Here is an 18,017-nt window from a genome sequence, read left to right as displayed (position 1 = left end):
GTTGTCATGGGATATCCTTCCAAGAACTATAGTTTTTCTTTCTTACTCTGTTTTGAACAGAACAAATTGACATTCATGCAATAAATAGAGAGTTGTCTTTTATGTGACACTTGTGATGCCTAAGAGTTCGAACAATCATGATTTTCAAGAAATGCTGAGAATCTCTGATACTTCTTTCTTGAGTTTTCCTTTTTCCTGTCTATCTCGTGCGGCATAACCATGTCAGAGAATAATGATGATCGGTGTGCAGTGGTGCTGCCTGGTAATTTTTCAGATGGTTACTGTACTGGTGCTGACTATGAATTCAGATTCTTCTTATATGAAACCTAAAAGAAGTAAAAAGACCTGAACAAAACTCAGCCTTTGCTTCGGTTACAATTCAGTCATACACCAGAAAACTCACATTTCTGCGTATTGATTGTGTTCATTTACCACAGCAAAGTGCATTCATTGATAACTACCTGCTGGTATTGAATCAATCTTATGTGAAGCACAGGGCGTTATTGTCAGGTAGGGTAAATAATATTGATCCTATTTTAAAATGAATACAACATAGGAGAAATTAATTTGATTCTATGAAGTCATTTAATTATGTTCCATTGACTGTATAAACAGAGAAGGTCATGCAATAATATGATATCATGAGGCAAGTTACAGCTGCAAGCTCTACCCCTCCATAATGGCAGTAAACACATTTTGTTTTTGTTTTGTATTAAAGGAGGAAGAGAAATCCAATGCCTGTAATCGATCTTAAAGTAGGATCCCAATTGGTACCAAATCCTCTCACACTCTGTACATGGAACTACAGTCTTCACTGACTGCAGCAAACCAGGTCCTTGGTTATGTTGTAGGTCAGCAGTTTTCGAAGCTTCAAATATTATTCTGACTAATGTACTCTGCTGTCAAAACTCCTTATCTTCCAAAATAAGCAAATAATCAGGAACGGGAGAAGGGAGTTGTGTTGATTATACCTTTTTGCTTTTGATCATCTTTCAAGCTATTGGCTCTATGGAAGAGTAGCAAGGAAGGACAAGTGCAGTAAGCGTAACTACCACAAACATGAGCAAGCCATGGAGAGATCATTGCAATTGCTCTTGCATCTATTCCCCTGTAATGATAACTAACTGTATTACGTTGTTAGCAACAGCTCAAGCATAGAAACTGTGGAACATGGAACCCTCTTTGGATTACAGTCAACTGAGATTTAGTCATTGATCATTATACCCCAAACATTGTCTTCATAGGCTGTACAATTAATCTTGAAGTCTTATTAGTATATGAGAAAATAAGTTATTGATTATCACATACCATATGAAGAGAGCAGGAGACACTGAGAATTCTGCCAGTGGCCTGTGACCCTTGTCTCATTTTAAATTTTTAAGATCAAATAACTTGCAACCAAGTTGTAGCTGGTTGAACAGCTATCTAGAATCCAACACTTTTGGAAATGGCAGAGAGGTCAAAAGAGCTGGAAGAATAAAACCAGTTGTATTTGAAAAGGAGGCAGAGGATGTGAGCTGTGTGACTGTAACTAGTGGGTACAATTTTATCTTGAGTGAAATTTGTCTGTAGAAAGTAATCCATAGAGAAATGAAGGTAGGTGAAAAATTATCACTAATCAGTGTTACAAAACTCAACATAAACATCAGTATGATTTTACATACTTGTTTTTGATAACAGTACTTCAGTGTTACATATTCAGATATCTTTAGGCATTAAGCTTAAAGGTCCAGAGGGGCTGAAGCACCTGTTTTGACACCTACAGCAAGATTCAAGTGCCATTTAAGTGTCTGAGTCAAAGAAAATGATCCGGGAAGCTTAAGGTCCAGTAACCTTCTAAGTGTCCTCAGGACACCTAAAATAGGTTTCACAGCTGTCTAACTAAAGGTATCTGCATCTTCTCAGCAAACCTGCTCTGGGGAACTAGATACCAAATGTTCACTTATCCTCACTGTGTTGCTGAAACAAAGTACTTACAATTCATCTCAAGTCTCCTGAGAGAATAGTCTTCAGAAAACATCTAGCATGGGTGGGCAGCATTGAGTTCAACCCAAAGCCTAGCAGCTGTGGCCACATTAATCAAAATTCATAGCGGCAGAAAGTAGAGATGCTCACTTTTTGCAGCTCGCCTTGCTGTTGAGAGCACTTGCCTGGAAGGCTGAAGATAGGGGTCTGTGCTGACTTCCGCATGGTGGAACTAAATTCTGCTCTGGCCCTAGAGTATGTTGTGATTGCCAAGTCTAAGGATGGTAGAGGGAGCTGGAGTGCTGGAGCCATTCTGCTGGGAAAGCAGATTCTGGTCCCCATCTTCAGAAACATTCCCCTGTGTCAGACTAGGCAGCTGGGTAACTGGGAGCAGAGACCAGAAGGCAGTTTTCTCCTTTCCCCAGCTAAGTTCCTTAGCCTTTCAGCTACAGAACCAGTTTTGTTCCTTCCTCGTCCCCGTTCTCCATTCATGACTGCATAATGGCCTGCCTTGTGCAGCAGGAGTAGTCTTTGAGCACCCTGTAGTCAAATTTGTAAATATTGAAATGATTGAGTCCATTTTGAAGTATGGAGTGCTGAGCTGCATCTTGATTGTCCCTTCAGTATATCTACCCTGCTTGGTCATGTGTGTTGCAGTTTTAGTCATCTACTGATGAAAGTGCCCCTTTAGCACCCAGAGCAGGATTGCCTTGTCAGCCAAATTCCAGCCAGGTTGGATAATTTAAGTTTAAAAAAGAAAAGAGAAAAGAAAAAAGATTTTTTTTTTTTTGCAATGTGTCTCACTTTAAAATTTTATTTGTAAGTAGTGTTATAAGATTGATCTGTTCAACTTTGATCTTACCCCACTGTGAAATGTTCTCAGTTCTTTTTCTTTGCAGATTTGATGGACAAACTGGGAAGCTTTAAAGCATCAGGATAACCTGCATGTTTCTTCTTAGCATTACACTGAGTAACGAGAGTATTGTGATGGACAAAATCAGTACTAGTTACTTCCAGTTTTACAACCCTTTCCTTCTCTTCATCCTCATTTTACTCTACACAGCAATGCTCAGGAATTTGTGTTTCTCAGCAGCATCCTTTGTTGTTCCTAGTTTCTTTTCCTGTTCCCACACCAGGTTTATATAATTATTGATACACAGACTCACTCAGGTTGCTATTTATGCCAAGTGTGATTAACTGGTATGTTGAAAAAAGATATGTAACTATGGATGTGTTACCCTACCGTGTTATTGTTGCTAAAATTCTTTCCAGTTGACTGGTTTTCACCTTGTGGTTGGATCACTCCTAGTCTTCTCCTGGGGTAGAGAAATTCACTGTATAATTAACAACAGACTTGAGAATGAGTTCAGGTTTCTTGTGAATAGTGGGTTTGGTTCCTTGAAGCAAGGAACCACAGTTAAAGAAACATGAGCAAGTTCTCTAGTGATCAAAGTGAGTGCACTACAAGTTGCGTTTCACCTTCTAAACCAGCAGAGAAATTAGCCTGGTGACCCTGGAAAATAGCTCTTGGGCCTAAACCAGTAGTAGCTGCAAGTGTAATAGTCCAGATCTACTGTAGGTTGTCTGAGCAATCTTTCTGTTGGATTACACTCAGAAAAATGCTGGTGTGAGAAATAAACATAGGTCAGATACATAATAAGATAGAACAGATGGATAAAATGCATCTCTCAAAGAAACCCTATAATGGCAATTCCAAATATATTTCCCATGGCATAAAAAAAAAAATGATTGTTCAGTGAAGTGAAGAGTAGGACTGATAAAATATTTATTCAAAGTCTGTTGTCGTTGAGTTTCATTTGCATTTAAAGAAATATTCCTAGCTTTCCTTCTCCACTGTTTTCATTTGGATCACCTGAAACAGTTTCATGTGATCCTTTAATTGTTATGTCAAAAATTGAGTCAGGAGCAGAGACGAAAATACGGAGATCAATATACTCCATGTTCTGAATGCCTCACAAAAACTTAGTCTAAATAAAAAAATAAATACTATATCGTTTTAACCAACAACTTCATAATACTGCCCTGAGGACAGAGGTTAAATCAATTATGAAGTAGTAGTCAAAGCTCACACACTAATAGCTTGGAGGGGCTGGTTACAAATTGTTAACTGAGGTGCTCTAGTCTGATCTTTGTTTGGGTGATTGCATTCCACTGCCCTATCAAGTGTAATTGCTTACGGTAATGTTCATCACTTCATCCCCAGTCCCAAATCTATTTAATAATGTTGCTGTTCACTGGCAAATGACCCCCAGGACTCACTTCTTACCTGAGCATCTTATGTGACTGTTACAGCTTTGGGCTAAGACAGCTCAGTCATAAATTGTCTAATGTGTATTTGGCAATTATTAACTTTGTGTCTGTGTGAGTGAAATATATATAAATATAAGCCTGTTTTTGAAATAGCTGCACCAATTCATCGGTATACATAAGGGATAGGTTTGACTACGAGTGCTTAAAGCTGAAAATAAGAGGCTTGTCTTTGCGAGTTTTTTTTCAATTTTTACTATCCATTTGATCTCAGGTTTTCTGGGAAAAAAGTAGAAATGGTCCCTGGAGCAGAACTGGACCCCACTTTCCTGACTTCTGGGTCTCATCTGGGCTTGAAGAAAGAAGTAGCTGTATTACTTGGTTCTGAGGAGGTGTAACAGCAGAACTCTAAACATATCTTTTGAACCAGTGAGAAGGATAGAATATAAGTACCTTCAGTGTTAAATGTGAGATGATATGGGGTTTGTATTGCCATTTTGGATTTAGGTGCTTCAATTCTGCCTGAGAGTCCTGCTTCGGATATGTAAGTCTTTTATTGAATCTAGCCCTTAGGTATTAGCAAAGATGGTCATGTAAGGTTTGAATTACAAAAGCACTAGTCTGTAACGTAAAAGAGCATTTTAAGTCCTACATGCATAGTGCTGCTAGTAATCATAGATGCAACAACATATATTTCTGAATTACAAAGATTAGAGAATGTGCAAGTATTGCTAATGCAGGTATCCATCCTAATGCCATGAAATGATACCTGGAAATGTAATGGTAGGAAACAGGTGATACTGGTGCTGCACTATTGCTGAGACTTTAATGATGAATAATTAAGAAACATAATTAAAACCTTTTATTACATATCATAAAATTTATAGAGTCTTTGTGGATTTTCATAATCTTATCATCAGTCTTTTTTGTTAATTTTATTGCATCTGAAATAAAAACTAAGTTTCCTTAAACTGAGGAATGAAAAAACAGAGCACAACTTTCCCTCTATTATTTAGTAGTTTTTCAGTAGCCCCACCACGGTGAAGACAGTACGGATGAGAGATTCATTTTTCAAACAAACAGGCTTTTTTCTAGGTAGATATGTCTGTAGTGTAGCAACTCACTCAGTTTGTACTGAATTGGAATTTCTCACTGAAGTATCTTGGGTGAGACTATGAACTTTCTGAAATCAGTGGGACTACTGACAGAAACAAGTCCAGGACAAAACCAGATCCAGGATTTAAAGCCTCTCTATCTCTAACCTGAACAGTAATGCTACTAAAACCCCTAAATCAGTTGCCAGGCTGTGTAATTGCCGTGGTGTGAGAGCAGTGTGTCTGGCAGGAAGACGTGCAGAGGAGATCATCACACAGGTTATGTAAAGCTGCACCATCTTTGACTTGAGTTCTCATACGTATAGTCACTCCTTTCTCACAGCTTCCCCTCATGACCAGTTAGAGTCCTGCTTTGAATTCTGAGTTTGCAACAGCCTTACAAATGCATCTGGACTTGCCCAGGTTCAAGGAGCTTCATACGTTAACTTCCGTAAATCCATATTTCAATCTAGAGGGCTTTGTAAACAGAACCAAATCTCTGTAGAAAGGCCTTGGCTTCCTACACACATTTTTCTCTAGTTGTGGATGTCAGTGTACTAGCTGCTTTACAAAACAAAACAGAAAGATGCTGTGGCTTACCAAGTAGTATTTGGAAGCACTCCAAGGCAAATTAACAGACCAAGCTCTAACCAGTGCTTGCCCAACCATTAGAAGACTTTGTAAGCTGTGAGAGAATGCACTTTGCTCTGCAATTTTCTCCCTGTGAAACGTACAGACTAAAACCATTTTCGCAGTTAGTGGAAAATAAGGCCTATCTAAACGTCCTGTATGGTTGTAGGTACCCTCACAGTGAAAGAAAGGTCTCTGTGCTCTACTTTTTCTTGCATTTAAGTGAGTGCCAAATGTAGTGCTGAGCTTGAAGGGAAGAGGAGTTAAGCATTTGTTACTCCATGGCCACTCAGAGGGGGAAAGGTATTCATGACTAGAAATTAAGCAGCATTGCATTTGCTTGACATACCTGCAAATCAATTCTACTCAATAGTTGGTGTCCCTCCCCCCGCAGAGGGGGATGTGTTGTGCCCCAGTCAGATAGTACTTTTCGAACAGTACTTCCTTACTGAACTTACTGAATAACTTACAAATCTGTAGTTAACCAAAATGAACCAGGCTGAAAAACAGTACGTATCCCTCAGGTGCTGGGTTGCTATTTAATTAGTACTATAGTTTTACGCATCTTTGGCTTTTCACTTTTTATAAGTCATTAACTTATATACATCACCCAGGTCTCTAGTCAAACCAAACTCTGTAGGTTGCTTTTCTGAGCCTTGTGCAGTTCATTATCAATGGACTTGCTTTTTATGGTTGTGCAAATCCAGTACTCTAACAAAGTCACCTTAGCAAGACATTCAGACAACTTGGTAGTGCCTGTGGCCAGGCAGTTCATCGCAACCTTTACTAGTTGGGCATCTGTGTAACTCTTCTCCTCGGGCAGTGATCTCCAGGACAGTTGAACCAAACTTCTCTCTGAAAGATGTTGAAAGACTGGGTTGTAGTGACGTCGTTACCACTACAGCAAGTGGCTACTTCTGAGGCAGAATATTTTTATTTTCAGAATACTGAGCCTTCCTAGCCATTTTGTCTATGATACAATTGAAATCTCAAGGCAAACAGATATTGTAGTTACATGTAGGTAATAAAGGTTCAAAGCGGCAGCACACTTTGTCTTGCCCGCTAGCGTGCGGTAACAGTGGTCGCTAAAAGCTGATTGTGGGTGTTGGTGGTGTTGTTGTTTTGGTGGTTTTCTGTAGGTTTTGTTTGGTTGGGTTTTTTGGGGGGTGGTGTATTTTTTGAAAAACAAAACCAAAAACCCATTGCATTTTGCAGCCATCTGCTTGTTCTCTGCTACACGATGAAGAGAGAGTTGCATGGTTTTTGTCAGTGGTTACATTTTTTTGTTATAAAATAGGTTAAATGTTCTTGTCCATTTAAAATACTTGTAGAAATAAAATGGTTTTTCATTAATACATGTTAAAAACCACTGTATTGTATAATAGGGTTAATGTTTAACCACACTGTGCATAGTTGATAAGATATGTTTTTCCTATTCTGGATCATATTCTGTATTTAGGGGGTATGATTCTGCAAACACTTAGACATGTAATTTGCTTTATACTAACAGCTAGTCCTGATGGCTACTGTTGGCCTGGTTAATGTGAAAAGTTAAGCAAAAGTCTGCAGGATTGGACACATCTCAGAAAACAAGTGGTTGCTTTTTCTTGTGCAGATTTTGTCAAGCTCTTTTTCAACAGGTTTTATCAGAGAAATACATATTATTCCAGTAGGAGCCTCTGGTGTTTTGAGACAAAAAGCAAGTTGCTAGTGACAGAACTAAACCATTTTTGCAAAGTTGCAAGCATTGTGGCAGGAACCTGTTTCTAACCAACCCGCAGATGAGTTGAGGCAGTGGTGTGTGTTGTACGTATGTTCCACATGTGGTGCTCAAGGCAGTTCTCCCTGGGTTTTTCATTAAATAGCAGATATAAAGTAAATGTTTGAAGTATAAGTTGACCGTATTTGAAGCATAAGAGTGATGAAAGTGATGCATTATGTTACTGTAACATATTGACATTATCAATTATGTGTTATTAAACAGCTTAGCTAACTGAATGATTTACCTTGTGTTTAACTGCCTTTTTCAATTAAAGGTAGCAAATGCTGGAGAACTGGGGCACAGTCATGGAAACCATATATTTTCTCCTGTTAACACCAGCACTGCTGACATGCAAGTGATGGGAGTGTTGGCATTTTGCTGCAGGCTCTAATGGGCTAGTTTAAATGGTCTAAAAAAAGTGATTAACGATTAGGAACAGGACTGTTACACAGCTTCACAGCTCTTTTCCTCAATGCGTTTCCATTTATGTCAACTAGCCGCACACTTGGGAGGTGTTATTTCAAAGTAGTCAACACAGGGGTTTTTTTTCTACTGCCGTTGGTTTCTATTTCATAGTTCCCTTTGGCTGGCCAGATATAGCTAGTGTTTCCTTAAAGTTGTAAGCCTCAGTGATAAAGGAGGATAATCCATAGGCTTTGTATGACTGGTGTCCAAAATCTAAACTGTTGAACTCTACTGTCATTTCAGAACAGTGACTGCTGTCTTTAACATCACTCTGCTTACTCCTGTGTGGTGTATTGTGTTGGAAGTAATTTAAAGGCTCCTCTCAAAGTAATTGAAGCACTTCATCAACCAATATGTGATTCTCTTCTGCTATTCGCTTGATTTTGCAGCAAGCAGTAATTTGTACGTTAATACTGCTTGTTTGTAACGGGTAACTGTCCACCCCCAAGCCCTCCCCATAATACATGGATAGATATACACGTAGCAAATACATATGTCTATTTCTTTGGGAGCTGAGGTCAATTCACTACTGTGACACTTTACCTCCCCCCCCCCAAGTAACAATTAGCTGCCATATGTAGGAAAAACAAGTAGTTCCAAAATAAAATTAAAAACAAGGTTGGCAAATGCTGTTTCTTGCTCTTTTTAATGAACCCTAGGACAGTGAGGTATCTCGTAAATATAATGCATTCTCTTTGCTCTTGTAAGCTAAGGCAATATCAAAAGCTGAAGAATAGTGGGGATTGAACACTCAAGGGGAAGATAACTTGTATTTTTTAGAAGTTTATTTCACCGTGCTAAGATATTAGAGCTTGTGGCTGAGAGTCAGCATTTGCTCTTAAGTATGGTGTTCGGAGTGAGGGGAATGTATTTTCTTAGACTAGTGCATTGAGTAGTATTTTATTTGCTAGCGTTTTGTCTCGGCATTTTGTTAGTGATCAAAGTATGAAGCTAAGTCTTAGTTGTGTACATGTTCAACCAAGTTTTCTGAACAAGAAGCTTAAGAAAAAAGTTTATATAAAAATTTGGGGGCAGAGGGGGGATGGTTTTAGAGTGCAGTGGCATTGGGTCCAGCATGTATACTAGAGCAGTGTGTTTACTGCTGCAGAACAGTTATGCCAAACAGATTTACAGTGTCTGTAGGGGAAGAAGCATGGCTCGAAGGTGATCATGTCACATAATTGGCTTGTCCTTGAATGTGGTGCTCAAGATGGCATTGTTAGCTCATCATCTTTTTGTAATGCTAGTGTTAGCCACCTTTGCCAAAAAACCAAGGCTCAGGCAGGAATGCAGGATGTCTGTCCTGTGGTTGTCCATCGGCTTCCCGGTAATTTTGACTTAGTTGAATGACTTCAGCCAAATGTAACAGAGGGGCTAGGGTCCTAAAAGCATCATGGTCCACCCTATTTTGTGAATGAAAGGTGTCCAGCTAAAGGAGAAAGCTGCATCGCTGTGTGGTAGAGCTTGTGTGCAGAGGGTTTGGCCAAACTCACCGTTTGTTTAAGGTGAGAGCATCTACACTGGGGAATGCAGTTAAGCATGCCCGCGAGGCTATAATGCTGTTTTAGAGATGGCCAGCAACTACAAAACCTGTCTGTGAGAAAGCAGGCTTCATTAGTCCTGGTGCTGACAGAGTTACTTGGTACTTCTGAGAGATTCTCCTCTCCTGCTTCGGCAGTACACGGAGAGGGATTTTCAGGGATTTTCTTGTCTCTGTAGGTGCATGGGCTCGAGTATGTGAAGTTGTTACTAGAGGTCTGTGGAGCTGCTTCCCTTCTCCCTCCTTATTAGGACATTTAACTTCTCGGTAGCTGCTTGAAAGTCTTGAGGTTTTGTTGGGGTGTGTGGGGTTTTGGTTTGGTTTGGGTTTTTTTGTTTGTGTAGTCTTTTTTTTTGTCTTTTTTTTACTTCACAAATACTGTTTCTGTTTAAAGAGTCTGCATTTCTAGTCTGCAGATGGGTCAGGGGAACATCTGCTCTGGAAAGTTTTCAAGTGCTACTTATTAACTCAGGCCCCCAAAATCTGGGCGGTGTGGTGACTGTTCCCAAGGCATGCTCACCCTGCTACGTGTCGTTTTGGAAGCGTGTGCTGAGGTTCATTACACAGATTTATTCTTCAGATTCCTGCTTGGCTCGGATTTGCTACTAGGATTCTGTTCGGAAGCGACGATATAAAATATATATGCTGCTTCTTACACATCAGCGCAGCACTTTCCCCCCTGTAGTTCATAGTGGTACTGCTTGTGGGCAGGTTTCAAAGGAACCTCATCTCCATATGGTTTTACTCGATAATCCTTTATCCACCATCTTCAGCTCTCATTCCGTTGCTTTCTTGCCCGTGGCTACGTTTCTATCTCTGCATCAATTAGCACAGTGATTTATACAACAAGCAAGCAGTTTAGAGGTAATGGTACACAATTAACATCTCATTCCACCATAAAGGGTATGCTAAATACCCCAGTCACTGCTTTCTCTGCCTGGAATTGAAATAAGTGTTTGTCCTAATTCATATGCTATCTGATGTGAAGTGGGCCTGCTTTGTACGGCACTACACCATTAATCTAATTATACATAGCTGCAAATGAAGTGCTGTCTGAGCACAGAGACTGAAGAAAATAGCGCTTTTGTCATTTAGCATGACTCTGTGAAGCAAGATCGCACTTTACATGGCAGCATGGCAAAATGGAAATCTGAATAATATTGCTGCCTGTTGCATCTTTCCTAATTACAACAGCGTTGTAAACACAACTGGGCGCTGATATAAATAGAGCTGTAGCTACGCTGTCATGTGGGTTGTAGGAGAAAATCCTTAGTGTGCTGTTGTATTAAATGATGCATCCTGATTGACAGCTACCTTGAGACTGCGCTGATGGAGTTGTCAAAGCATTATGCTAACAGGCTGCTGCAGCGACTGCAGCTGTAGCAGGCTCCTCCGCTCGCACAGCTCCCTCCCTGCTCCCTCCTCGCTGCACCTTGCTCGGCTGCATGGTAGCTCCAAGAGAAGGACATCTCCAAGCTTTCACTCTGCACGTTTTTGATTCCGCCTGTTCAGCCGTAGTCTGAAGCGGAGGGAATATGCTTTTGCGTGGCTTTAACCCTTGTTAGGTTTCTCTGGAGTGTTAATTATGTATCACACAAGGAACGGAAAGTGGGAAGTGTGGCTGAATTACAATTCTAATTAAGTTTCTGCTGCTGGAGTGTGTGCTATATGGTGGTGAGGTTTCTCTCTTTTTTCTTTCCCTTTTGCTCATGATTTTTGTGGCTTTTTTTTTTGTTTGTTTGTTTTGCATTTTTTTTTAAAAAAAATCTTCGTAGCATGTTGAGTGTTTGCTCCTCCGTTAGACTGAAAGTGCCGTCCTTTTGTGCAGGTGTTAACGCCAGTCCTCGCCACCACCCTGTAGAAGTAAATTAGCTCTAGAACTCAGAACCCGGAAAAAAGCCTCTGTGATTTTGCAAAATGTCGTTATCTCCTTGTTGAGTAAAAAAATCCTTGACTCCGAAAGAAGGTGGTGCCTGACACCTTCAAGTAATACGAAATAAATACCTAATTTTCCCGTTTAGATGCCATGGTGGAAACCTAAGCAAGGCTATGATCACTATGTTAAAATGTTTGATGGTTAATAAAAAAAGGCAGCGTGCTCATTGTGTTCAGCACTGGAACATTGCTTAGTATTGCTTTGAATGAATACTGAATAACATACTACCTGTGAATCCATGATGGTCAAAGGGCAGGTGACAACCGTTAAGTGACTTGAGGCAGCTTGCGGATTAGGGATGTTAAAGGGAAATTATGTGACCACAGTTAATAAATTTCACTGATTCCAGAAATGAGACTGTAAGGTTAGTGAAAATAATGAAGACGCACAGCAGACAGTTTCTCTACTGAAATCTGAGCTCCTTAAGATTTTCACCCTTCTGACCACAAGAATGACAGACGTTTGAAGACCGCGGTTGAACATTTAGGTAAAGCATACTGAAAATCCACATCTGGTCAGCAGTCCAAACACTGCCGAGAGAAACATATGGGTAGTGATACATTACATTGCTCTATAAAATCTCCAATGGAGTTTGAACATTTACAGCTTCTGGGGACATGAGTTGCAGGTGTACAGGGAAGATCATATTTAATAAACTAATGTGAGATGTAACAGAGCGCAGTTTTAAGCATTTTCCTGAAGGTTTACAATATTCTGTGGTACACAGTGAGGGAACCATATCTGTGCGAACTACAGAACTTGTTTTTAAGAAAAGATGGGGTCAGATGTACCCTGGCCACCTTTTTTTGTAGCAGCTGGTCTACTTCTTGCCTACTGACTTGGGGGATCAGTATGTTATATAGCTACAAAAAACCTCCCTCCACAAAACCCAAGGTATAATTTTCACCGCATTTGCTTTCTTTCCCCCTTCCTGAACTCTTTTGCACTGCTATTATTACACTTTTTTGTTTTCTTCTTTTTTTGTCACAGAGATTTGGTTGTAAAGAGGTAGTTTTGTGTTACATAGGCATCCGATTCATTTAGCGGGAGAGGTAGGACAGGATACTGTTACCCTTAGAAAACTATTAAGTAACATCACTTTTCCCTACTATAATTTTTGTCAACTGGTTGTGGACTCCAACAGTCTCGTGGACAAGAAACACCTGCTTTCTATGCCATCAAAAGCTGTATGGCTCCTTTTGGGTACCTCTTTATTAGCTTTGCTTTGGCTGGCAGAATTAGGTCTGAAACCCTGTGGAGTGGAGCAGTGGCTGGTGACAACTACTCATCAGCGGAGATCTGATGGCTAGCAGATTTCCTTGCTTCAAGAGTCCACCCGCAATCTATTTATGACTCCAACAGATGTTTCTTCTGTTTTAGGCAGTGGAAGCCTTCTGGTATCTATTTATAACCCAAACTTTACAGCCTTCCCCAATTTACGCCCCTTCTTTCTGCCTCCTCCTCCTCCTCCTTGTGAGAATAAAGGAAAAAAACCCGAACCTTGTCCACACTCCGTTAGTAGCGTATCAAACCTTCTGCTTCATGTGTTCGGCGTCGTCCTCGCTAAATCAAAGGCATAGCAGCATTGTTAATCGTGCAATGAAAAAATGTGGTGTGTTCTTAATTGTCTTTGTTTTAGCGGCACTGGCAGGCGTTGTTTGACTTGGTCTTCCAGAGAGCCTTGTGGCTTCTGCTGAGCTGCAGGCTGCACCTCGGTTAGGTGAACAGCCCCCCCCCCCCCCCCCCCCCGCACCCCCTCTGCGCAGCTCATCCCCCAGAGATAAGAAACAGCGTTACAAAGGGACACTTAAGCGGGTATTTAGTGGGGTCCAGCCAGCAGCTGAAATACATCAAAGGTAATCTTAAAGAAGGAACCTTTCTTTGCGGCTTTGTCTTTTTATATTCTGAAAGGTCATTTGTGAACCGACTGTGCCAAAAAAGGCCTTTCCCCAGAAGTTTACTGTTGTTATTTTTTACTTTTTGATTACAATAACTTGCTTATCCCCCAAACAGACTAAAGAACAATAAACAAATACAAAAGGAAAAGGAACAGCTCATCAATAACAAAGACCTGCGTTTTAAAGCTTTGAGTGTACTGACTCTTACATCTCACTCCAAGCAAAGCAGGAGTCCTGCAGAGAAAGGAATCTAAAAGATATGAAAATTATAAAGATAGTAAAAACAATGTTTGGTAGGGATATTTTAACTTGGTGTGCAGAACTGAGCTTTCAAGTGCCGCATACTGAGGAACATGGTTTTTCCCTCAGTTGCTGTAGGTTGTGGAGTGCATAGGGAACGCTGTATTTCAGTCCCTGTGAAATTCCGTAACCTAGATGAATGCAGAAGGTCTAGCTTTCACTTCGAGTTTAAATTTTGAAACTGGGCAGCTCGGAAGTGTTATATGTGGCTTAAAAAACTAAATGGCATCTAAACCTAATCCTCTGAAGTTGTATCAAAATAGCCTCTTGCAAGAAAGAGGAAGCGTTATAGTCCACAAATCTAACTTATTTCTGTGTTCTTCCTTTTTTTCTTTTTTTTTATTTTTAACTCTGAGTACAAAGAAGACACTAACCATGGATACTGAAACTGTGCAATTTGGTGTAATTATATTCCCCCCCATAGATTTAATGAAGGACTTTTAAGTACAATTTATCTTTGATAAATAGTCCCTCTGCACAGAATGTTTATTAGATTGACAGCAGAATACACTCTGCAAGCTTTTTTTCCTTGCCACTTATGACTCAGATGAATTTTAATAGGAGTAAAAAGCTTTTATTTGCACAGTAATTTCACTTAGGGATCATATCCTTCAGAAACTGGCAGACACTTGTATGTCTTGATTGCAAAACAGACACTCAAGAGTGAAGAAACACGCATAAGATGTTATTATTTGACCTGTCACGCTGCTGCAATTCTATTTGCAACTTATGTCATCAAATCTCCTATAGGCATCGCCTCTCCTCACCCTACATGATACATGCAAGTGTGCATACGTGCACGCATATGCACACACACGCTTTACTTTTAGAAAAAGCAACTGCAGGGAGCAAACCGCTTGTGCAGGGAGAGAACGAGCTGTAGTTTGGGTTGGAAAATGTGAGTGCCACAGTCTTAATTGTCATGATGATGCCTGCGGGAGGCTTGGAGTTAAAGCAGCTCTTTGCATACAAAATGGTGCTGGTTTCCCTGTGCCATGTCAGTTGTAACCAAGGCCCATGTTTGGGAATGGGTTCTCAAATCTTCCGGTGCCACTTACAGCTTCTGGGAATATCGTTGTGGCGTTTTATTCCGTTTACCAGGGTAGTGTTGCGGGATCACTTCATTTAACCAGTTGCTTGTATTTCTGATCAGAAGCAAGTATTTCTAACTGAACGGCTGCACTGTTCATTGCACATAATCTTGTGTGTCCAAACAGCATTTATGGAGGATGATAATCCCCTGTTACGTTGTTTTAATTTGGCTTTGAAAGCTGCTTTTTAAAGATGTCATGGCAGAGTTAATCACCTTTTGCATGTATTTCTAAATACCTTGTTCTACTCTCTACAGAAGCAGAAGGTAGAGTCCCCCTTTACCTTCACCATAAGGGTATCGGATTTTTACTGTCTGTGTAAAAATGAAAAGTAAAGACATTTTATTGCTAATAAAACAATAGCTAATTGTTTTGGAGGAAAACATACTGTTCAAAGCAAGGTGTTGAACTTTACATCAGCAAAATACACATTTGAATTGTAAATGCAGTTCATCCAGTGCTTATTATTAAAACCTTTGTTTAAATTATTGATGAAGTGTGGTGCTGCTCTTCGCTCAGTTGGCCTTGGCGAGGCGGGAGTTTCAGGCAGAGACCTGCTGCCATCTACTGGCTTCTTGTGTTCATTTTCAAGTGCACTGGGACAAATGTGAAGGCCATCTGTCTAAAAGCAATGAATTATCTGTTAAAGTGGTTAGAAGTTCTTAAAAACTAGAAGCCTGGAGCTGAAATGAGTGTACACGCTTCCAGGTTTTCAGAAAGGTTTTGTTTAAAGGGATGCTCTCAGACGCTTGAGGTTCATCATATTCTTTTCTATTTCTAATGGCTATAAAACATACAAGAAAAAACATTCTTTTTTTTCCCCTCAAAGTAGATAAGTTTTTATTGCAGATAAAATATAGTCAGATGATATATTTCCAAAGTCTTCCATCATTCTGCCTGTGCATGGAAAAATGGAAGTGAAATTGTTTAATCTGTTCTAGTTGCAAAATCTAAACAAGTTATTAACTTCAAACATTAAACGTTTAAAAAGTAAATGTTTAAAATTAATCATGTCATTGAAAGTCTGTCAGATTTTCCCAAAAGGTCAATTTCTAATTCATCACAGCACTGGAAACAAATCCCTCAGTGTTCCTTATCCACTAAAAATAATGTGCAGTAAGTGTAAGAATACTTCTGGGGTTTTTTTCTGGTGTTTTTTCTTTGTTTGTTTGTTTGGTTTTTTTTTAATTTGTATCTCCTCTCTCTAAACTGAATTTTTAAATGAACCTGACATTTCTTTACTGTACTTGATTCTTTCCTTTTATGTGCCTATTGCTGCAGTTTGGGATTGCATATTTTTCTTTCTACATCATGAAAATGAAACTCTGACTAAAGATTTCAAAGAGTAATTTTTAGACACTCCTGTGAAGAACAGACAACAGATATATGAAAAACATGGCATCAAATAATGCAGATTATTGACGGGAATTCACCAAGGTGCAGTTTTCTGAAACATTCCTCTTCCTATTCTTTAGTACAAATTACAAATACTGACGAAGGTTGCTGCAGAGCTGAGCAAGTACATGCCAGAGAAAGCAGCAGAGGACACCTCCAGCATTTTGAGATCTCCCATGCCTGGAGCAGTGGTGGCAGTTTCTGTCAAGCCTGGGGACATGGTAAGAAATGTGATCTCTAGATCTGCATTTTCATTGTATATTCCACACAAATTTATCCTTGGTGCAACTGAAACTACAGGGCACAGGTTGTTGGTTTGGTGTTTGGTTTTTTTTTTTACATGACATGTAGAATGAAGTGTGCTGAAAGATGTGTGCTGCTTTGCGTTTGAATTACAAAAACTAATAAGGAAGCATGATTCAAATTAAGCTGGCCTTAAAAGGAAAATTTTCAGCTGGGTATAAGTCTGCAGTTGAAACTCAACAAATAGCCTGGTTTTGTATCACAAAAGCCTTGGCAGGGGCGCGGGGGGGACAACAACGTGCATGTCTGTACGTGGTCATGTAAACATATGCAAGTATATATATATGCTGCTAGTGCTAGCAGGAGGGGATTGTTGATCTTCTTCCCTGAAGCAATGAAAACACTACTAAACACAAGGGACACAGGATAGGTATTTAACTCCCCCCCCCCCCTTTATTTTATTTTATTTTTTTTTTTAAGAACCCCTGTGTTAGTGTTTCGCAAGACACATGAATTTCCTGAATTGGGAATTCCATGCTGGGAATTCCCAGTCTCTTACGGGAATCCTCTTGTCCCACAAAAGGAGTAAACTTGACATACAGAAGTACAACAGAACACGCTGTTGCTGTCCTGGGGATTTCCAGTGCTGCTTACCTCACATTGAGCTGGAAACGAATGTAAATACAATGTTTTAGAGTTACATAGAAACATCTACTTGAACCCAGCTTTATATGAAATTCTGAAGCACGTTGAATCATACCTCATTTCTAAGGTCAGGGCCCTTATCTCTTATAACCATTGAAAGCAATAGGGTGATGCAGACACAGGAATATTTGAATCAGATTGTGCAGATTAATTTTCAAGTACTAGTGTCAGTTAAGTGATGCCATAAACGTGTGTGGCACTTAAATACAAACAGAAAGCTTTTGTCAGAGATTTCATCATTTATGGCAATGAATCCTAGATTTTCTTGAGAGATGATGTAGAAATGGGATCAAGATCTCAAGTCCAAAATTAGCACTGCACTTACTATGTGATGGTCATCAATTGTGCTGGTAAAATGATCTGTTTGCTTATATTTTTCTATGATGCCACTTTTGGTTTTAGAATATATGGATATTTCTGTCTATTTACAGAGAGAAGGGGGAGCCATGTTAATATTAAAGATCTATAGGTGCAAGTGTACATATTAATGAAATAAAGATATTTCTGAGGAAACAGCACTAAGTACAGCTGAGCTTTCTGGTTTTGTGATCTATACATGCACACACACACACACTGTTTATACCTTTAAAAACAGCAGTATTCAATTAAGATTAATCACTATTTCATTGCATGGACAGAGAAATCTGTGATTTCTATTTGTAAGCAGTCAGAGTGGCTGAGTGAGGAAGATCTTAAGCAAAACTTTTTTTTGAAGAATGAAGGGA

At 39.7% G+C, this 18,017-nt stretch overlaps 1 protein-coding gene across 2 annotated transcripts in view; it reads left to right on the top strand.

The window, feature by feature from the left end:
- PCCA (propionyl-CoA carboxylase subunit alpha) overlaps positions 1 to 18,017 on the top strand; it is a 293,280-nt gene that overhangs the window by 260,478 nt on the left and 14,785 nt on the right. For both annotated transcript variants that reach the window (XM_064440630.1, XM_064440629.1), the window contains one exon: positions 16,425 to 16,565. In XM_064440630.1, the coding sequence (XP_064296700.1) occupies positions 16,425 to 16,565 (141 nt within the window). The remainder of the gene's footprint in view (positions 1 to 16,424; positions 16,566 to 18,017) is intronic.

Source organism: Phalacrocorax carbo, chromosome 1 (genome assembly GCF_963921805.1).
Source record: "Phalacrocorax carbo chromosome 1, bPhaCar2.1, whole genome shotgun sequence".
Taxonomy (NCBI): domain Eukaryota; kingdom Metazoa; phylum Chordata; class Aves; order Suliformes; family Phalacrocoracidae; genus Phalacrocorax; species Phalacrocorax carbo.
This window is presented reverse-complemented; position numbering and strand designations above follow the sequence as displayed.